This window comes from Lagopus leucura, unplaced genomic scaffold, assembly GCF_019238085.1.
Source record: "Lagopus leucura isolate 7727_CA_CO unplaced genomic scaffold, USGS_WTPT01 Super-Scaffold_100157, whole genome shotgun sequence".
NCBI lineage: Eukaryota > Metazoa > Chordata > Aves > Galliformes > Phasianidae > Lagopus > Lagopus leucura.
Window position 1 is genome coordinate 7864200 of NW_024962334.1, and position 23151 is coordinate 7887350.

General features: G+C 41.0%; 1 protein-coding gene across 4 annotated transcripts in view; it reads left to right on the forward strand.

The window, feature by feature from the left end:
- The window catches only part of LOC122189784 (myosin VIIA and Rab interacting protein), a 191422-nt gene that overhangs the window by 149591 nt on the left and 18680 nt on the right, over positions 1-23151 (forward strand). For all 4 annotated transcript variants that reach the window (XM_042889159.1, XM_042889161.1, XM_042889160.1 and 1 more), the window contains 4 exons: positions 670-819; positions 11010-11187; positions 14866-15515; positions 21472-21711. In XM_042889159.1, the coding sequence (XP_042745093.1) occupies positions 670-819; positions 11010-11187; positions 14866-15515; positions 21472-21711 (1218 nt within the window). The remainder of the gene's footprint in view (positions 1-669; positions 820-11009; positions 11188-14865; positions 15516-21471; positions 21712-23151) is intronic.

Genomic DNA, 23151 nt, shown 5'->3' on the forward strand with positions numbered 1-23151 from the left:
CCTATATTAGTTAAGCTTGAATTGCTACCACATTTGTAAAAGCTGCCTAGCAAGATCTTTTATAGGATAACTTTCTGTAGATATTTTAAAGTGGAGTTGGGAAACGTATGGAAATGAAGCACAGCAGGAAATAATCTGCCAGTGTAGGGGGAAAGTAGTTTATATGATCTCTCTCTCAAGACAGTCTAGATTTGTAAGAACAAAAATAGTGTCTAGACAGCTAAAACCTCTTTGTTTCAAGTAGAAATGTTTCTAGATGTCATAGCAGCCTCTGAAATTCCCCTCATATCTACTATGTTTTGTGTCTTCGCAAATGTTCTTATCTGAGAAAATACCTGACATTAGATGCTGCTGATGCTTAAAGTGTTAGGGTAGGATCAGGTTTCCACGTTTATTTAATTCACTTCCGGTGTTCCTCCAGGCATTGATTATGATTTATTGTACCGAAGCTTGTGTGCTTGCATGCAGTCTGACTTTAGATGAGAAGTGTGTGTGCAGCTTGTCAGAATCATCCTTGCATGAGCTGGGAAAAAAAGCAAAGGGAAACTGTTTTCTAGGGAGTTTGTCTTGAGAAAGAGTTAATGTCATGTTCTCCATGAAAAAAAGTACCTTTTTTTTCCCCCTTCCTTCCATATCCTGCCCTCCCACCCCACTCCCCCATCCTTACAGATTATAAAGAAGCAGAAAGGCAAAACAGAGCAGGCTGAGGCTGACTTCGAATGGCCGCCATCCAGAAGCAGTGGCCTGGCATCCGTTGCTGTTTCAGATCAGAGCATGCTGACCTTTCCTGGGAGTCGCAGGGGGTCATACACACTGTGGGTGAGTGACTAAGAGAAAATATTGATGTTTTCTGCTGCACGAAGCTGCAGTATTGAAATCCTGCATGAGTATGCTTCCTGCCTGGAATGATGCAAATAGACTTACAAAGAACAAGCATTAAATCTGTGTGTTGACAGACACATCACTCAGTTCGTACTTTTCATAGGACACCCTGGGTTAGGGAAGTACATCACAGACACTGTACTGCATTGGTGAGTGCATTAGGGAAAACCGAGTACATTCCAAAAGTGGTTTTGCTGCTTGATTTGAATGCTGAAAAGATACCATGCCTCGTGTTTATTCCTTAAACTTTTTATGTTCACTTAGGTTTTATTTGGATTTTTTGCTGAATCTACCTACGAATGTCGTCTACCATCATAGATTTCTATAAATTATATTTTGTTCCTTAGCCATCTTAAGGAAAACAGTCCCTACCAGAAAAAAAAAACAAAAAACAAAAAACAAAAAACAAACAAAAAAAAAAAAAACAAAGAAAAAACCCTAAAAACAACTTTACTGCATCATTTATGCCTTATACTAGAGAGTATTTCCACTTCCTCTCACTTATTTCTCACCACAGTGCCTTTAGTTCCTGCTTACAAAGCTGGAGAAAATCTGACAAGCTGCATTAGTAATGTTTTAAGAAGAGCAGCTAGGGAAAAGAAGTGAAAATAAGTGATAGGCTTGAATACGTTGTTTCACAACTGGAGAGTGAAGACAGTGACAGATGAGTTCCAGTAAATTTTGATAGAGAGGTTTAAGCTGCTGCTCCTGAATATCCTGCTGCTGTGCTCATGCATGCTGCTCCCCCACAGCAGAGTCTTATCTCCAGCTTAGTTTGCCAGCTTACGCTGCCAGTGAAAATAGATTTACCCCAGAATATAAGACTGTGGGCCAGAATTGCAGAGATATAAACGAGAGTATCCCCCCATCGACTTCCAAATTGGAGTGAGCAGTGCCTTTAAGCTGCTGCTGTTTACTGAGCTATCACAAATCAGAGTGGGCATGTTTAAGCACTTTGCTCTGCAGCTCCTAGGCTGTTATGTTAGCCTACTAGGATAGCAGAAATACAGTCACATTCGCTCTAGCAAAAGGTCTGCTGGAGAGTGTACTGAAAGACAACTTGTGCAGAGCAAATTTAGAGCAGTTACTACCTGCCTGATACTCAGCTGCAACAGTAGAACAACCCTGAATGCTTTTACCTGAGCTTTCCATTCAATATTGCTTTCATCCACCTATAAATGCTAAGCACACACACCAGATTTGGGGGGCTGAATTGCATTAATTTCTCCTCTGTTTGCCATTTGAGAAAGCTTTTGTCTATTCTGACAAAAGTATTGCAGTACTTCATCTTTCCAAAATGAAAGCCTGGATTCTAGAGAAGTTGGCAGTTAGGTCCTATGACCAGATGTACATTCCATGAAAAGTTCCTTACACCCTTCCAGGAGGATTTTAGAACTCTCATCCAAATTTGTGACAGCAAATCTTTATGAGCTTTTATTGCAGTAAGTGAAGCTTTCCTAACTGATGGCACTGATGTTCACCAAAATAATGCAAACCCTCAATTTTCCTGTACACATCCTGTCACTGAGCTGTATGTGATTGTTGTCATAATGTGAGCAAATATTAGCCACAACAAGCCTAAGGGAAGGAAAAAGGAAAGCATTTTAAGTGTGCTGTTACAAAGGCTGGAGTTGTCTATATACTCCTGTTTCCTTTATGGATTACTTAAGTAGAGTTTGGTCTTTGGAAAGCAAAGAAACAACTTAGTCCTTGAAGCAAGCAGAAACAAGATAGATTAAATGTAAGGGAAGAAGAAATAATTAACAGAAATATAAATATGCAGAGGGCAGGGAAGTAACGATCTCAAACATGAAGGCAATTAGAATTTCACACCTTTGAACTAGAGATTTATCTTAAAGTAGATATCTATATTTATATTCTGTGTAGAACATAACACGTGTGGCTTACTAGTATAATAAAGCTAATGACGTTGGTGCTTAAGGCAGTTGGGTGCCATAACACTGGCCACTAGAAACCTGTATTTATTACTGCATTGCACTGTATTACCAGAAGCTTGCTAACAGCATGGGGAAGCTGTAGTGATCCCAAATATAATAGTGGGGTTACACTTGCTGAGCAGTTTTTTTCTAAACACAACTACTTACATGGAGCTCATTCACATCATTCAGAAAATTCCAGTGGGCATCCAAAATCACCTGCTTTGAAATGACCATTGCATTTGTTTGGTTATCTCTTTGTAGATGTGCACTGTGGAAGCCAACAGACTGGCTGCATGAGACCTGCTTGATTAGAGGGAAATCTATTGATCTCCTCTATAATGAGCCCTTCCCACCTTGTATCTCCCTAAGATATATTATTGATTGTTTAACTGCATTATTATGGTATGGCAGTAGCTAAAAATACCGTCTTTTCCTTTTTTACTTCTTGGATTTCTTCAAGATCCCTTGTCTGTCCTACAAATATATATTTTTTTAGCACAGCTGACTATTTTATTTCTCCATCTCATAAAAAGAGATAGATGGCACCATCTGTTTCTCATTATCAAGCAGAGGCTGTACAGTGCTGGGATAGGAGGAGCCTAACGTGATGGATGGGTGATTCCATGCTCCTGCAGTCCCTTTCTGCCCCATACATCACTGCCAGTGAGAGCAAACGACCAGTTGGCATATTGCATCCCATTTAAACACTGATGGAGTGCAGGCATCCTGGTGTGCTTTAAGTGCTGTATTAGCGGTCTTTACTTTATAGCTACAAGATTGCATATATATACAGAAGCTCATCCATAATTTATAATATTTAAAACAGCTAGGGATATAGGGAAAAGGAGGATTTCATTAAATACACATTATGATGCCCCTCAGGGGAAGTGGAAATTTACTGGTTAAGCTAATTACAAGGTCCGCAGTGTACTATGAGTTGTTGTTTTTTTTTTCCTTTTCTGTTCTTTGAATGCTTTAAAGTCTGAGGTTCAACACTGCTTTGGAAATCCCTGCAGATTTTGCAGGTGTTCTGTACCTTTGTAGGTTTGTCCCAGACAAATATTTGAAGAACACCTTTTCAAGGAGGAGCTCTGTTCAGCAGTCATGTAGTGCAGCAGGAGAGCCGCTTCAGATGAGGGAGGTGTAATGCTGTAGGAAGTTTATGCCAACTCCAGTTCTTACCTCTCAACAACTTTGTGTCAGAAAAAAAACGTATTATGGCTCATTAGTATATCATGTCATAGGTGGAGCTTTCAGCGTCACCAGGGATCAGAAAGTTGCACAGAACGTGTTGCCTGGACCTAATGCCTTCCAATAAGGCTTGCATGCTTTTATGCTGGATCCTGGTGGGCTATTTACTTCCTTACAAGAGAAGCCAGATTCTTTACACAACCTATCACATAATGGGAAAGAACAATAAACTCTGAAGTGGAAAAGCCACGAGTGCGCTAGAAATAATGGGTCTTTTTAAATTCACTTCAATTTCGAGCAGATCCAAGTTTCTCTAAATGTTTTGCAGGTTACGAATCCTGCTGCCATCTACTGGCTTTTCAAGTGTAACACTGAAGTCTCATTGGAAAACTGATCAGGAGCTAGCTGACCATTTGACACTTCATGCATTGCAGATCAACACATCCCTGGGCACAGTAGTCTGGTTAATTTCCTCTCTTCCACTGCAATAGGAAGATAGGCTACAGCTGCTTTTGCAGTACTATCTCAGCAGTCATTATCACCTTTTAAGGCTTCATGTAGCTAAATAATCAGTGCAAAGCTCAACATGGCAGCATTGTCCTTTTTAAGTTGTGTAGTTTGAATTTGTTTGAGATGCAGCCCTAGCAGAAGATTACTCATTCTGGGCTGTGTAGTACTCTTTGTGCACTTGACAAACATCCAAAAAGACAGCTTTGGATTCTAGATATATGATCAAGCCCTTGCAGCAAGCCAAGATAGGTTTTAAGGCATGAAAGGAAATAGGAGAGAGGATAGAGAAAGATGGTTGTTCTGCATTGTTATTTTCTGAAGAACATAGATCGTGTGTGTTTCTTTCAGCTTTGTTTTGGTTTGAAGTTGTTATCCTAACACACAAAGCCTTAAGATCTGATTTAAAATCTGTGATGTTCAGAGAGAGAGAGCCTGACGCTTACTTTTATTTTTAGTTGAAATTGGTGTGTATTATCACAGAGAGAAGCAAATAAACATGGAACGCTGAAGATTTCTCTGTTGAGGAGCTATTTGAGTCAGACATGCTGTGATCTTCTCTGATGAGTGAGTGCTCTTCTGAGCACGACTTCACAGACAAAGGTCAGAATGGGACATGAAAGGTCGAGTGGGCAAAAGTCTGTAATAGTTGATGTACCGGAAACCACTATAGACTTGCTCACATACATCCATGCTATTGATTGAACTAGCTCTTCTATGCTCCTAGTATCTTCCTAAATTGTTAACCACTTAAGTACAATAGAAGGATGTTTATACTCATTTGCTGGAACCAATATTTAAATATTCCTTACTACTAGCTTAAAATCCTCTGCATTAAAGCAATAGCATTTTCAATTTCACGGCTTTGTTGTTGTTTGGGAAAAAAAAACAAAGTCTATCAAACACAGTGGATTATACTTCTGTGTGGTGCTGTGTGGAGCTTTTTGCATGCTCAGCTCCAGTGGGCTTGTTGGGGAATAATCTCCCGCCTCTCCATTGCAATCTCCAGATCCTCAGGGTCAGATAATCCAAGCTGAACCAAAACAAATGTACACCCAAACACGGCTCTATGTGTTCTTTCACAGCTGTGCAGTTCATACTGCTGATGGACTGAGAACTCCTTTGAAGTCCCTTTAAAGGACCAGAGATGTTGAGAACGGCTGTCTGAGCAGCCAGTGGCAGGATGGCAAACCCACCTGAAGAGCAGCCAGGCTGCATCTGTGGCACTAGCAAGGAAGTCGGCTTGACAGGCCTGCAGGAATGGATGCTCTGAGGTTTTGGCAGGACAGGGAGCGGTTCTCTTTGCTTTTTCCAGTCTGTTCTTCAAGAATTTGCCCAAGTAGCTGGGGCACATGCTGCTACTCAAGGTGGTGTTTCAGGATGGGATGATACCCTAATCAGTTGAGTGAGAAAATCTCCCTTTCATCTCCTATTCTTGCCCCTTTTCAGAAGCCCTAAGGTTGCTAACAGATCCTTTGCCACATACAAGATTAACTAAGGAACAGATGCATGAAACCCTTGGTATTTCACACCCACTGCTAAATGTCTGGACTGCATACATTTGAGCAGAGGGAAGAATCACTTCCAGGGATAAATATGCTGTGGCAGAGTGGCACCGTTCTCAGGCTCATCTCATCTCCTTCCTGGTGTGGGAGTTTTCATACCAAAGGATGCAGTATCTGTTGATGTTTAGGGACTGCTACAGTGCTTGTTCAGGTGGGTGGGACCTGCTGGTTCTGTCTGTGCACTGATTGTATTTATAGAGCTCAGATGAGAAGCAAGTGAGGGTTTTTTGCTGCAAACAGGCGTAGCTGTAAAATTTGCAGGCACGGAGAGTGGTACCTAAGTCATCTGTGTTTGTGCTGGCAATTTCAGGCTGCATCACTGAATAAACAAGGTGGGCCTCAAATCTCAACCCAGCAGCTGCCCAGGGGTGAGGTTCCAATGCCATGGAGGCCCTGCAGTGCCTTATCCTCGTGGCACCACAGTTTTAAGAGAGTTTTTTATCTATACCAGATAAGTGTAGATAAATCAAAGTTTTGCTACTTAAAATAGACCAAAGGAATAGGGTAAAATGGAAGATAAGTGAGGGGAAAAGCATCCATGATCCAGAATATTCTTTGTAGACTTCAATTAGTTGCTTTTGGGTCCTATTTTGTACTGCTACTCTGGCTTCTGCTAAGAAGCAAGAGGAATTGCCCATTAATTACACCACTTCATCTTTTGATAAAGAATGTAGAGCAAAATCTGCATATTCTCTCTCTAAATACGATATATACATACGTGGCAGTTATTAAAGGTAAACAATCCATAGTTTATCAACTTTAGATTCAATATTTGCAAGTGTTTTTATAAAAAAATTGTTCTTCCTAAAGATAATTATTCTGGTAGCACTTATTTAGTGTTCCAAAGCATGATCTTGTAAATTGCTATAGATGTTCAGATGATGGAATGTTTATGTAATAATGGACTTTGTATGTGATTAATTCTTATCCTATCCTTCTTTAATCTTCAGAAATCACATTGCCTATACAAGACTATACATAGAAAGCAGATTGCTTTTAGTGCTATGCCAGAACAAGATGAAGGCTAAGTTTTCTTCATTAAGACTTTATTACTGTGCAGCAGAAATTGCCTGAACAGGTGGGGGAAAGACAGTAATACAGTGTTTAGGATTTCTTTTTGAAACAAACGTCTCACAGCAGGTGCCAGTAGGCAGGATTCGGTGGGCACTCATCTAACTGAAACGTTGGGAATGCTGTAACTGTGTTTTGCGTGCTGTGATGTACCGCGCAGCAATTCAATATGCAGCACGGACCTCAGAGGGAGCAGCGTGTGTGGGGAGCACAGCAAATGACCTTCAGGGTTGCAGTGCCATCTGCTGATGTTTAAATTTATTGCAGAAACAAAGAAACGAACAGTTAAAGCACTTCAATGTCTCACTGCAAACAGGACAGCCTTGTAATTTGCACTTGGCTGACAGGTTATCACTTTCTGACAAAACAGAACCTCTGGTTAGAAAAGGTGCCAGTAGTTTTAGCTGGTCAAGAACGATCCTCTTGACCTCTCTTATCTTTATAAATCAAAGCTCCTACACTTCTGTCTCCTTTTGAAAGTCATATTTGGGCTGTTGCATTATTTGGGTTCTTGTGGCAAATGCACTGGATTGGTTTGTCAGTCATGAGATCTAATCGCTGTTCAAGTTTGTAGGTAATTGGTAAAGATGCAGGGCCGTGACTCCTCCATTCAGTCAACACATGCCCCTTTTTCCAGTGCCAACTGACCCAAGGTCCAGTCAGTGCAGCTGGCCTTCCTCAGTCACCCCTGTGCCTCTACACACAGCTATATGGAGTACCAGGTCAGCTTCCAGTCCTGTTCCCTCATGTGGCAGTGCAGTCAGCAGGCACATATGTGGGTTGGTAGCCCACATAGAACCCCCATAGCTGTACAGCTGCTGAGTTACCTGTGCCAGCTGGTTGATGTGCCAACCGAGGTTAGAGCTTTTGCTGTGTAACCTCATCTTAGATGACTGACATTCTAGTTTGTCTCTACTTTTAGTTGCAAAAGAAACAAAAGGAGGTCGTGAATCATTTTCTCATCAAATACAGTCACCAATCAGGACAGTAGTTAATTAGTGATGGATTTACAGGCAATGCTTGCTTTTGTGCTTTGAAAAAAATGAGCGTATCTGTGCCACCATACACTGATCTGTTCTCATGCCAGGATGTGCTTCTTTGTATTCCTGCACCAGGCTTGAGTATTGGCACTCCTTTTTTTATAGTAATTAGGACTACCTGTGGTTGTACCAGTCATTCTCTTATGGGAGAATATTTACACTTGCACTTACATGTGTCTGAATAAAACAATTGCACTATGTGTTCTTCCAGCCTTAACTAAAACCGGCTTTCAGAGCAAGAAATGGCCCAATCCTTTTATTTACAACTTAATTGGAGCTTATTAGAGCACTGCCATTTCTTGGTCTGTCCAGATAAAACAACTAAAACAGCTGTAAAAGTAGTAATGAAGTGTGCTACCTCAACAGCCCCCTACAGAAGCATCATTTCACCCTTTTACAGTGTGAATACAGAGGTGCAGTCAAGCCATCTTAGCCTGGCATTAGCAGTAGATTCAGCGTATTACTGGTTCTGTGCTGCCCACAGAAAGTTGACAGAGGCTGCAGTCAGTTTCCATCTGGCCTGACCCAAAGGCTTCAGGACACAACTTAAAAGAATCAGTTTGTCTTCAGTAACACATTTCCCATGTGTTTGAGTTCCTGGGCTCTACAGTACATTGAACAGCGTGCTTCCCTGTCTTTCAGTGCTGTTTGTCAGTCAGGCTCTTAAGGTAGCCCTCTCCTCTTTAAAATCCTTCATGGCATTTTGTATCTTCTAGTGTGCCTGAAGGATGTATCTGCCTCACGGTGTACACGCACTCGAGTTGGCTTTAGGTTGCACAGGGGTACTGCTTGCAGCAGTGCTGCAGAGGAAGAGGTCTTCAGGCAGGATTTGCTCAGCTCCCTCCCTGAGATTTGCAACCCATGCCAGGTTCTGTGTTATAGCAGCAAAGCTGTTAGCAGATCTCAAGTTAGCTAAGTGCAAACACTGCCACTGCCATGATGCAACCTTACTGGGATGTTTGTGAAATGGTGAGTAGGCAGGCGAGAAGCTGCCATTTAAACAAAACACTACTTGAAGTTGTCAAACCTACGGATTATACATAAATAAGGAAAAGCATGTTGCTTCCATTATCTAAGGCCAGGTTATCATTAAACAGGCTACTTAACTTTTCCTGATTATTTTTTTCTCCTCCTTATGATTCAGTTCTTTAACTAATAAGGGAAAATAGAGACTGTAGGATACTACTTCTTCTGAGTTCCTCAGCATCTCTTATCCCTTTGTTTGCCTTGTTCTCCTTAAGGGAATATTCTTGGTACTGGGCAAATGGAGACAGCCACAACTACATGCTATTCTCAATACGTGGCAGCTTTAACACAGAAATATCAGAGTATATGGCAGACATGAACTGGTCCTAAATAACTGTAAAAATGTGAAGTTTTGTAGTTAATGGGAAGATTTACAGCTAATTAAATCTTCTGGCATGGTCTCACAGGACACACACAGGAGCATTTCAGATGGGAGGAAGCACAGCCAGAACAGACATTTGAACATTGCTCTCACAGCATCAAGGACGCCCAGCAGTGTTTATGCTTACCTGGGAATTGAAGGGACTTGGAAGTATCTTAAAGACAAGTTATCCTTTTCCTCATCTACAACAAGAGCAAAGTAGTGCTCTGATGTAGGAGAAGGCTGGCCCTTTTGAGGATAACAGATTTAGTCAATTATTTGTAAAGTGCACATCAGTTAAAATGTACAAATCTTTCAGAGTGCCACCTTGGCCCCTGTAATGAAGCCGAGCAATTGAAAGCATACTTCTTAATGAAACCCTAACATACAGACAATCTAAAACTCCCTTAATGAAGGCCTAGACAGAGTTTTTGAGGGGTAAAACTTTCTGAGGGGAAGAAGCTAGTTGTCATTCTAAAAGGTGATCACTTCTGCCATTCAAAGTGCCTAAACGCATAGTGCCATCAAAAGCAAAGCCACTAAGTAAAGAAATAAAATTGTACAGCATCAAAGTAGTATCAAACAGATGTTAAAACATGATTTGAGCTGCTGTAACCATGTTTCTAGAATTACACTAGTAATTCTAGTGTAAGATGAGAGTGAATTGCCTTGAAATCAGCAGGGCACTGCCAGTTTTCTCCATTTTTTGACAGTCTGGCCTATTTTAAATACAATTTGTGTAACTGATCCCAACAGCTAAATCAAAGCTAAAATGTCTGATGTTTCTTTGTGGATCCAAAGGAGGACCCTTTCCTCTCAGTCACAGTCAGGTTACCTCATCTTGACTTGAAATGAGACCTTACTGCAAAAAGATAGGTGTGCAATTGTCAGTTTTGTCGATTGCACAAAACTGCATATTGTGAGATACGTATATCCTAGCAAACAAAAGAATTTGGCATTAAAATCAGTTGAATTGCAGATCTATTTCTGGGGAACAGGCTGTTTGTTTGCATTTTCTTTTTAATTTTTAACTTCTGAATATTGTTACAACAGATGGCCTGTTGAGCCAACAATAGATCATCATGTCTCAACACAATGGGGTCTCTTTCTGGCTAGCTTGAATTGGAACTGGTAGATAACAGTCCTCACCAAGCACATTCGGAACAGCTACACCTTAATTGGTCCTTCCATCTGGCCCCTGGTAGTACAAACAACTCCCTGCCTCCTTGCATAACACCAGAAAGACACGTGGGTAAGCAACCTAGCACTTTAGGCAATTCTTTTGAACACATTAAATACCATTTCTGGATGCTCACAGGCCCCACACTTCCTTGAGTAACAGAATGCTCATGCTAATTACAGAAAAGAGTTCAATAACTAAATATTTCTGTAATTAAATCATGCTCTTTGATTTCTATTCCCGCAGAGGTCTCAGTCAGCATTCTCCCTGGCTAGTGAAGATACACCCAGCAAAGGACTGGACCCTGCATCGTCTGTCACCGAGGCTCTTTGGAGACAGCAGAAAGGACAATTCAAGAAGCAGAAGGAACGCAAGCTCTCTGCATTACCCAGCTGGAAAAGTGTGGACAGGCTAAATGAAACAAGTAAATATTTCTAGTACGAATATGATTCTTTTTTTTTCAGTTTTCACTCCCTTGCTATCTATAATAGGGATTAGGTTCACACCCAATGCACATTGCCATTAAGCATGCATAGTCAGAATCCACACTAAGGTCTCTGTTTTGTTTCTGTGCAGAATCAGGTGTTAGGTGATCCTTTGCAAAGCAAGCACATCCCCAACTAGAAGGATGGTCACTAACTTATAACTTACAAAATACTTTACAAAACTATTTTCTTTGACAGTTTCGAATTGGTTGTTCTGTTTCATCTTTAGTGGAGAAGCATATTATGGAGCTAGAAGGTTTCCCTTGTCTAGGGAGGGGTAGCTGCTGTCTCATGTCCATCTTTTTTCTGTATTGGTGGATGTCTTTTTTAATATGTTAATGACCCTTAATGAGCCCAAAGGTCACTTAAGGAGCACTTTCTCTTCCTCTTTTGTTGATACTCTCACATTAGCACATGCTTGACATTCTTGTGGTCAAGTTGTTTACCTTGTCACTTGTTTTTCACTTAAATCACACACACAAAATCACAGAATCGCAGGGATTGAGAGGGACCTCTAGAGATCATCGAGTCCAACCCTCTCTGCTAAAGCAAGTTCCCTACAGTAGGCTGCACAGGTAGGTGTCCACTGTGTGGAATAAATAAGACATAAAGCAAGGGCCTCTTCTAGGAAATTTCTGCTGGCATCTGTGCTTGCAGAGGTCACATGTGAAGATGTCTATGTCTGTATGTCTGTTTGGTAATGCTGAGGGTGTCATGATTGCATTGGACTGTATCACTGCTTATCCTACCATTGTTTTTTTCCAATAACAGATTCAAAATTTGGGCCTTTGGGAAGTTGATTTTGGAGTATTATGAAGCATTAGGCATCTAACTTGGATGTGTTTCAGGGCTTTTAAGATACAGGAGCCTAAGGGCTGTGTTGTTTTTTTGCCTAGTTATTTGTTCTCCAGTGAAAGGAGTTTGCAGATGCCTGTAGCCTCCCTTCTGCTGCACAGGTTAACGTTTGTGAGGCTGCATAGTGAACCAAACAGTGAAATAATTCAAGTTTAAGATTCCCCTCACACATTCATTTTCTACCCTGATGAACTCACCTGTGCAGCCCTGCAGGTTTGATGAAGCAGTATGGGTGAGAACAAGCAGCTGCCCTAGATTAAATGCCCTCTGTGTGTACATTGGATACGAATGCGAATGTGAAAAATGAGTGGAGCAGCATCATAAGTTAGCCCCATTACTAAGCCAGCACCATGGGTTAGAGTGCAGTTCCCTGCTTGCTTCAAGGTGACATAAGTACAGTCTGTCACTGAAGGATGTGGCTTCTGCTGTTGTGGTGCCAGTTTCCTCTGCCTCTCTTGTTCTGGCCTTGCTGTTTGTGAGGCCATGTCAAGTAACTGCTGCACAAAAGAGCAGCTTAGTTTTCATCCTCACAGACACACTAATAATGATCATGTTGGCACAATGGGAGATAGCGAACTGCTCATTTCAGCAGCAGCCCTGGCTCCAAGGGGCACAGGAGCAGAGCCGACCTGCCTCTTGCTATTGTTCCTCCAGGACACAGGAGCTGCTCATTTCTGTGCTTTATCCCAAGGCAGCTGTAGAGCTGCTGCATCTCTCTGATCCCTGCAGTGATCCGTGATGGGACTTCCCATCAATTCCATTTGTGTTTCTGTAATGCCAATTGAGTGGTATTAGAGAAGCTGGGAGGCTGAAAATCAGACAGCATGAATAGTGTCCTCTACCTGAAAATTGGGTGGTAATAAAGTAGTATTAAAATGTGACTTAGCTAAGTATCCTTTATTTGTGAACTGTTCCTTCAGTCTCCTGTTGGAAATATTGTTTTCCTGGGCATTTTAGTTGGAGGCCTATTTTCAGTAAAGCAGTTAATTATGTACTTAAATTAAAGAACTCACTTCGATCCCATTGAATTCAACTGTTCAGCAATTTAGTACTTAACAGTTGCTTAACCAGAGCAGAATGGCAAATTGACCCAATTTCCTTTCAGGTGCTCTATTCAGAAGATTTGCTCTGTTTCTTTCATTTAAGAACCATATCTGTGATGAAATTGAGCTGCCTGTAGAGCTTATTTTAAATAACTGAGTGTGCTAATATGTATAAATAAAACCTTATTCTTGAGTAGTAAATAGCTTGTATTAGATGCAGAAAATGCAAGAAATCTTAGCCAAGAGTTTGAAGCGGTTACATTAGTGGGCTTTTGTAGCCACATAGCCAAAAAGCAGTTCACAATTCATTTTGACTAGACTGGTTTAAATGATGACTCAAGAGATGAATACTGACTTTGCACTTTTTTTCCTTTTTGCAATAGTTTCCTAACAAGATTTCTTAAAATCTGTTTTAATTTTCTCTTGGGTAAATGATGATGTGCACCTTAAGAACTGTGCACAAAATCCATTCTTTCAAATAAGTGACTTTGGTTTGGAAAATCAGAAGGGCCCATTTCGTATGACTTGAAGTTTTTTGAATGTAAATTTCTCAGTGAGTTGGCTTTCCATCCTGCTTACCCTGTAGGATCTAATCAATCATTATCCTCTCTTCAGATAACTGAGGATGATTCTTATGTGTAGTTGCTAAACAAAATCAAGGGATGTGGCTGGGAGAGGGAAAAAAACATAATGGCATGGGAATCCACTGCATTACTTTTGTGTAACATGGCACAGCCGAATTCAACTTCTTCTCTGTCTCCCAAAGCTGATTGCTTTGTTTGAAAGAAGTGAGGTTTTTAAGGAAAAGTGGTCTTCTTTCTCTCAAGAGAGTCCTGTGCTGAAATTAGGGAGCATTGCTGGAAAATGTAAGAAAGCTGCTCATTTGTGAGAATGATTCTCATGCTTGATATTTTGTCTTCTTCGTGTATCAGCGATTATAGTAAAGAGTGTACGTCAGCTGGAAGTCTTTTTTTGTATTTAGTAACTTTCAGTGGATTTCTCTTCTATATCCATAGCCATCTCTGTGTTATTACAGATTCATTTCAGGCATCCCTAACATCTTTGGCAGGTCTGTTACCCATTGCGTCCCTTTTTTATCTATCTATCTATTTATTTATTTATTTATTTATTGGTCTTTTGTTGATCTTGAAGCTAGATTTCTCTAGTTTTACTTTATGTCCTGTAGTGATTAGGCTGAAGGAGACTGCCTCATCTCTTCCAAAATGTATGTTCTGTCTCCTCCAGAACACTCTGGCTTGATTGTTCCTTAAAAGGAAGCCCTTTCAGAATCTGGCTCACACTTTTTTGCTCTTCTCCATCCTTTTTCCATCTTTTCTTTTTGAGATGGGATGTCAAAACTGCACATAGAATCAAAGACATATGCAAAATATGGGATTTATAGATGTCTTTGTACTGGTTTCCTTCATCCTTTCCTAATATTTTTTTCGGGGGGGGGAGTCTTGGTTTAAGGACTCTCATATTTCAAGTTATCATCACCATGACTTTAAGTGGTGACTTCTGATCAGAAATACAGCAGCATAGTTCAGAACATGAGAGAATTCATGATAGCAGCAAGATAGCAATTCATGATGCATTTGTCCATTGGTTTTGTTGAAATCTCCAGTCTGTGGCCAGCCAATTGCAAGCAGGCATCAAGAGCTCTCCACACTGTGATAATGTATGATATTTGAAAAGTTTGTTATTCTTTCATTTTCATAGATCCGCCTCCCGTTTTACAAAGCACTGATGGAAACTGGGTAGCTTTGCAGAATGTCTCTTTGCCTCGCCCTCGGATGCTCGCCAAACCAAAGAGTCAAGTATTTGAAGCTTTGGAGAATGAATCCAGCGTTGTGTCTGCATATGACGAGATGGGCTCAGACAGCGAGGATGATTACGACTGGAATGTGGCCTTGAACAAGCTGCGGCGGAGACCTCGGCAATTACCGGATGATTTCTATTGTACCAATTCCCAGTATGATTCTGAATGGGTTTATGGCAATGATCAGTACCAGGCAGTCACCTCACCTTCCTCTGGGTTATACACCAATACTGAGACGCTGTTCTCTGATTCTGAAACATCGTCGGTAAACTCTTCCCAGGAAGCTAAAAGACCTAGCAAACTTCTCTGGTTACAAAGCAGAACTCAGAGCGATGTGCCCAGAATGGAAAAAAAACATTTCCATGGAGAACTGGATGTAAACTTCAACCCACAGGCAACCAGCCTGGAGTATTCAGATAGCAGTGAGACTGAAGAAGTTCAGTACGATTTAGAAAAGAGATCAAGAAGATGGAAAAAGAACAAAACGATCTCTGAAGAATTATCTGAAGGAAAAAATCACACAAAAGCCAACGTGAAGAATTTAAGACAGGTAATTGTGATCTTACTGAATGCAGTCTAAAAATATACATATAGGCAAAACTAATTAAACTGTGCTGGCAATAGCATGTGAATTGTGAGTGGGAGATGGAATGTTCTTGCAAGCCTTATCTTCGTTATGCCTCATAACCAAGAAGAAACAAAAGGTAAAGTGTTAAATATACCATGAGCAGGCTTTGCCTCTTTCTCAGATGTGCCACTTTCATCTGATCAGTCACATCAGTTATGCTGAAAAATACAATACTCCTTAAGAAAAAGTCAGGATCTGCCAACAGCCATCAAATGTTGAGTAATCACCTGTAGATGTTATCTTTTTTTTTACTCCTTTGTTCTTGGAATAAGAATGAACTCATATGCCTGGGAGTCCTGACTGTGCTGTTTGCAAATGTCCTGGTATAGGATAAAGCTAAAGAGCAGTAGAAACTCAGGAATTAATGATTTTGAAATATGGTCCAAACACTGTCTGCTTTTTATTAATCACTTGACTGTTTCAGTTCTGGTGTGTTACAGTCAGTGTTCACAAACTACTTCCATTTAAGTGATTTGTCATTTGATTAAGAAGCAAATAGAATGTAAGTACTTTAACTCGAAAAAAACTATCACAGAACTTAAAGACAGTAAAGCACTCCCCAAACATTTATCTTAAAAAATCTTAAACATGCAGGAGATAACATGAAAGCAAAGAAGTCTTCTCTGTTTAGGATTTGTTCAAGTCAGAGACTAGTATTATATAGGGGATCCAGTTGTCCCCCAGCATTTACCAGCCATGCAAGCACACTTCTCAATCTGGTGGAGGAGAATCCTGACCTCTTGTCCAGTTCCATTTCTTGTGTCCTACTCCTCTCAACTCCTGTAGCTGGATCATTGCTGCAATGCTGCAGTGGTGAGTCTGAGGCAAGGAGCAAAATGCTGTCTTCTCGCTATACTTCTGATCACAATCTGATCTTTAAAGCTGTCTGAGAAATGTTAGGATGGCTGGAATTGTTTGCTTGTGCTCCTAGCCCATATCTCTCCTGGAAACAACTGTTACATACCTCTCCTGGTACAACTTGACCTCGATAGGTCAAGACTAGGGTTCTAGGATTTAAGGCAGGCTTTTAATGTAGGATAAACTATAGTTAATTCTGTATCTATCCATCTGCTTCTAGGAGGCAGGTGTGGGTGTTCTGTGCTGAGTCATTTGTAGTCGTCTCCTCATATGTTTATGAGCTCCAGATTTTGAAGGGGACTTTCATATGCTCCAACAGCACTTCAGTAGCCATTAACGACCTCTTAGAACATCAGATGGGATGACAGGACTTTTCCAGGGACTCCACAAGGACTGTATTTTGTACATAGACATCTGTCTTTCCATTTCTGGCTTTGCGTATTTGTGCATGTTCTGTGGGTGTCTGTCTCATATTGTGGCTTCCTACGTTCTGCTGCTCTGTTGCAGGTAAGTCCTGCAGATGTTCCTCCAGTGGAGAGCAGAGAAGCGGGGTGCCTCCAGACACACACGACTGCATCCTTCAGCAGACCAGTTTGTGTCTCAGAGTGCAACCTGATGCAGAAAACGATTGCTCTTTTGAACTCCCTTATGAGTTGCCTTGCATCTTCAGTGCTGACTGTACCTCTCTGTTGTGCTCAAAATGCAAGGTTTGGGACTCTGAGCCATTCTCCCTTTCATTTTACCACGTGGGCAAAAAGAGATTCTTTCTGCTCTCTGCTCCTTCAGCCATAGTGGGGCAGGCAGCAATGCTCTGACTTGAGATCACATGCATGCTCTTAAAGCAATGCAGTTTTCCCTGGGAAGTAGTATGGCTGGGTGCGTGCCTTTAGTTTGTGTGTGGGCACACACCCTGGTGGGACCATCAGTGCCTGCCTGCTGCTGTTTGTTTCTCCATTCTCTGGTACAGAAAACTCAGAGCAGGAAGGGGCTGGCCAGAAACCATCATAGCAAGGAAATTGCTAGGGATGAAAAAACCTAGGAAACAATTACAATCATTAAGAGCCTAAGGGGTCGGATTTGAGCTATTATACTAAATTAACTAAGCATCATTTCCATTTCTAGGAAAAATAAAATTAAAGGGATGTGGGGATTTCATGTGATCCCCAAAGTAGTGCATTGGTCTAGAGCCATGGAGGCTGCATCAGAGAGGGACTTACATGTAAACAGTTTGCAAAAGATGGTAGCATACATGCATAGTGAACTGCTGACTGTCAGCTTAAGGACATTTCACTGTGTAGTTCTCACTCTGTGTACATTTTCACATGCTGAATTTACTGAAAACACACAAAATTGCATCACAACGTCGGTGAACAACTGATCATATGTAAATTGCAGTGAAGAAACATACTTTTTCCATATCTTATTGCATTGTAATGGTAACACAATAACTTGTTAACAGTTATGTTTTCATCCATATTTTAGAATAAGACTTCAGTTTAGCAATCTAAGCATTGGGCTTTCTCTTTAATTTGTCTCTTTACTATAGTCTCTGAGACTCACAATAAAAGGAAAGCAGGCTCTTTGCTCTCTCCCTTCTCCAAATCTGCAGAGCTGTCACCAGTAACATTCTGGAACAACTGCAGTCAGTTTGTATCTTACAACTGAATTTTATAGAACATTTCATAGAACTGTCTGGGATTGCACTCAAACAAGGGAACTTAATATTTCATGGAATAGCTTGTGTTGGAAGGGACCTTAAAGCCCATCCAGTTCCGCCGCTGCGCTGTGAGCAGGGCAGCCACCCACCAGACCAGGCTGCCAAGGCCCCATCCAACCTGACCTTGAGTGCCTCCAGAGATGGGGCACCACAGCTTCTCTGGGCAGCTGAATTTGGGGAGATTTTTGCCACTTTATGATGGGTAAAAGAACAGCCTCCTTTAGCAGGTTGCCTGTAGAAATGTTGTAAACACAGCCATGAAGCAAGCACAGTGGGATGTGAAAACTGTCCTGACAACACCAAAGTCCTACTAACAAGTTTCTGATTGCTTATGGAGCATAGAAGACTAAAATTCCTGGGGAGCCATAATTGAGTGGTGCAGCCTTTTATCCACCTACCCTGCTTGTAACAGGAATTATTTTCCAACTTCTTTACAAGAAGTGACCACTCAAACCATCAGACTCTGTTTTCGCCATCATTATTGTTGTTGCTTTATTGGCTTTCGTTATCATTTTGAGTGGAGATGTTGCTTAGTGTAGCTGTAATTCTTAGATGTCTGGTGGAAAGTAGAGTCACTTAATTGCTTCCAGTGATGAGAGTGCCCTCATTACAGAATTGATTCTTTTATCAGAAGACCTTCCCCATACAGTGCAGGTAGGGGGGAGCACTGTGGGACTGCTGGTGCCCGCAGGATGGTGCTTGGGGTGTATTTATGGGAACGGCTGCCCTGAAACTGCCCCAGTTCTCACTGAGAAGCTGCCTGCAAACTCACTATCTGTGTCTTCTTCATCTGGAAACTGGAATTTCTAATCTATTTCCTATTTGAATGGATCTTTTCTGTCCAGGGTTTATAATGTAGCAGGGACTTCTGGAGCCTCAGAGACAGTATTTGGCTTGCTTACTTTATTTTGAGGCTTTTGCATTCACTGAGATTACTCTGAGTTATCAGCCATTTGCTTGCAAGGATTTGCCCAGTGTGTATTAGGAAAAGTGTATTTCCTCTTCATTGTCTGCCAAAGGATTTACAATTGCATTAAACCTACTTGATTTACTTTTAGTGTGGCTGTGTCAGCCTGCCAGACCCTCCCTCAGGCTCTGCTTTCAGATGAACCAGCAGGCCTTTCATTCTTGTTGGCAGATGTTTATGTTATTTACTGCTGATACATGCTGATAGGAACTTATACAATGATTTATATGAACAAAAAGATGTCACTAAACTTAGCAGATAGAGCAAAAGTGTGACCAGTAAAGAATAATGAAATTTAAGAGAGCATCTATTAAATAAATAATACCTTTCAGTGTCTTTATTATTTTTATTCATTGTCACGGCTTCTAATGCATTTTTAATCAGCTAATCCACAGAGGAGGTAACATTTCATCACAAATAGTCAAACACAAGTCAAGCAGCCCAGCAATAACAGAAGCAGCAAAATGTAGCATTTCAGGATATCATTATCTCTGCGTGTAAGCAGGAACTGACAATTCCTACAGATGTAAATACTCCAGCTGCTAAATGTGAGGAGGCTGGCAAGCAGAAAGATGGGGAATAAGAATCCAGCTGAAAGCAAATAAACACCCTCAAAGTGCGTCCTCCCACAGGACTCTATGCTGAAATTCTGTGTCTGCATAGAATGGTGGTTTTTTTGCTCCCTTGCAGTCTCAACTCCAGGCTAAACCGTACTCTTCCTGCCCAGATGTTTCTTGAGGAAGCCTAAACTCATGGTGCAGAGCTGTCAGAGCTCACTAGCAAGTCTTGTGATCCTAAACCACATCATCTGGAAGCAGGAGAGTAGGTCTTTGGAGGTACCATTCAATAAATGCCCAAATACCCATATTAAATAAAGAGGGATTTTAGTAATTAGCTGAGACTAGGTAACTAATAATAATAAATATTTCAAGCTAATGAATTGCATCTCCTAAAATGCAAATGTGCCGTAAATTATCTAAATTGTGATAGTTTTTCTCCAAATTACTGGATAGATGGATTCAGCAGCAAATTTCAGATCTTACAGTAGCTTAGTATGTATTTTTCCATACCAAATTGTAACACTAAGCTGTGAAAGTGCCTGGGAATACAGTACAGCTTGCTGTATGAGAGATGAAGGTTGACACTACAAACATAACGTGTCACCATGAAGAGCAGTTGAGTGAGGAGGATTTGAGGGAATCATCAGAGTTAACATTTGCTGTGACAACTGGAGGCAATTGGTCCATCCATAAACGCTGCTGCTGAGGCTGCAGAGAGAGAGTAGCTGTGCAAAGCAAATCTGCTTATGTATTTCCAAATAAATGGCAGAGAAAGTGCAGCTTTTAGTCTCTCCGGCCATGTCTGGTTCTGTCACAGTAAGAGAGCGCAAGGCAAATTTCCTGCCAAATAGCAATAATTTCCTGTCTGAAGATTGCTCCGAACCATTACCTTAGATCTGCTGCAGTGTGCCTGCCGCTTCCAAGTCCCAGGCTGTGTTCTTTATAGCCTCCTCCTGGATGGCAGAAAGAAGAAAGCATGCTCTGCACATGATTAAATGTTGAGCAGGCACCGTGCTAGGCAGGCACGTAAAAGGATTTTGCTTTCTTTCTATTCAGCCTGCAAAATGAAAAACTTGTGGTCAGGTCTGTTTCTAACCCACCCTATTTAACCAAACATCTGAGTACTTTCACTTTGAGGATTCAGAGGTAAGAAAAAAAGATGCTCCTGAAGTCACATTCTGAGGTGGCTGGTGTTTGGAAAATAATTATAGCTGTAGTGGGTCCACCTATGTAACAGTCACTGGGAAAGCTGGAAATCTTAATGAATGTTGCTTTAAAAAAAAACCAACAAGAAGTTACTTTTCAAACCTTGCTTCCAGTAACCCTTAGGAAAATAAGAATAATGCTCAGGACCAGCAGTAAAGGAATCTGAGCCTGGCTTTCAGCTTGAAGGTGGACACAACTGCCAGGCTGTCAGAATAAGTTACTTCTTGCACTTTAGTTTCCTTATATGTACCATAACTGAGAGTGATGACAGTGCAGTACTGGGAATGAGAAATGCCAATATTCTTTCATTTTATTACCTGCACTGAGATGTGTAATGATTTTAGTAGCTCCTTTCAATGTGACATAAAAGCCAGGAATTAGAAACGTTATCCAACACAACAGGTGTAGGTTGGCCTTCCTCTGTTAAGATGTGGTAATTCTTTTTCAGCCCACATTGTTTGCTTTCTTTCTATCCTGTCTGCACTCTGATTGTACGTATACCCTTTTCTGTGAAACTGCTTTCCTTCTGTACCTATACCGTTTTACACTGTTCTTCTAATTTCTTTGTAGGATTTGGATGATTTATCAGAAACAGATAGAAGCAGTGAGGATCAACATCAGAATATCAAGCCTGAACTTATGGAAGAGGAGCTTAAATCCAGGTTATTTCAGCTTGCTGCTAAAATGAGTGACAAAGAAACATCTTCTGGTGAAGAACAAGAGTCTGAACCTAGAACAGACCCTGAAAACCAGAAGGAAAGTTTGTCCTCAGAAGAAAACGGCAAAAGCATTCAGGAGGAGTTAAAGAAGGTGAGTGCTTATTAGAGGGAAGTAGGTCCATGCTGTACAAGTTAGAATCCAGAAAGAGGAACCTGTGTCTAGAAAATCAAATGTTGGCTGATTAAAAAACTTCAATCTCTGAAGTGCTTCTGAGCTTGCATCTCTTGTGCAGGTAAAGCTTCAACTAAGGTATTTGTTCTATCCTGTGAGCCTACAGCATTAACTCAGAAGCAGTGAACATTGTGTAATAAACCTGTGAAGTGACTGATGCTAATGGAATTATGTCTGTTTATGCTGATGGAGAATCTGCACATATGTTTTTAGTTAAAACTATATCCATATCTCCTTTTTTTTTTTCTCTAGCTCATTTAATTTTTTTCAGTCCTGTTGTTTGCTTTCCTTTTCTTAGTATTGTTCAGCTCATTCTGATATTATGGATTCTTCTTTTACTTCTATCTGTAGGGATATTCTGTGCTTCCTTAGAACTTTACAGCCCTTTTATGCTGCCAAATAAGCAGCTCCAGTCAGTGGTGACATATTGTAGCAAAATGGTAATCTAGTGCCAGATAATGAATAATCCAATTCTGATAATGGAGGAGATCTTCCACTCATTTCATTTCACCCTTACACTATGAAGTCTGACTTCAGTGTCACCCCACAGGGCTTAACATCTGCTCTCTTCCTGTTCCTGAATTTCTTTTCATATCGTAGGGTGTACTTGGTGCTGTGTTCAACCATTTTTGTGCTCAGTTCACCATACAGGAGAATTCCTCAAGTCCTATCCATAGCCTTTAATTCTGGACTTTAATTGCATTGTGTTATATCCTAAGCTAACCTACATATTCTGTTGAATAATTTGATATTGCTGGTCTGTCTTGGTAAACCGAAGATGAGCTAAATTAACGGGGGGGGGGGGTAATCTCTTTCCTTTGTCTGTTAGATGCTGGTAGCCTTCCTTTCTGCAAGTGCACATGGCTGGCTTATGTGCAACTTGATGTCCTCCAGGATCCTGTTTCCTTTTCTGTCAAGCTGTATCCTAGCCAGATAGTCTCCAGCCTATACTGATACAAGGGAGAATTCCTCCCCAGATGCAGGATTTTGCATTTTCTTTTGTTGAACTTCATGAAATGCCTGTCAGCCTGTTTCTCCAGCTTGTCAAGGTCCCTTCTTGAATGGCAAGAAGGCCATCTCAGGTCTCAACCACTCCTCCTAATTTATTCTCTGATTCATTGTTTCTGCCAGTAATGATGATAATATACTGGCCCCAGTACTGGCCACACGGGTATACAACTAGTGGCTGACTTCCAGTTGGACTTAAAGCCTCTCAGCATAATCATTTCAAACCAGCAGTTCAGGAAATTTTCAACCCACCTCAGTGTCTACCTGTCTACACATTTAGTCCATACTTGTTCAGTTCATATAAGAGGATACTATGACAGACAGTACTGAAAGCTTCCTTAAAGCCAAAAT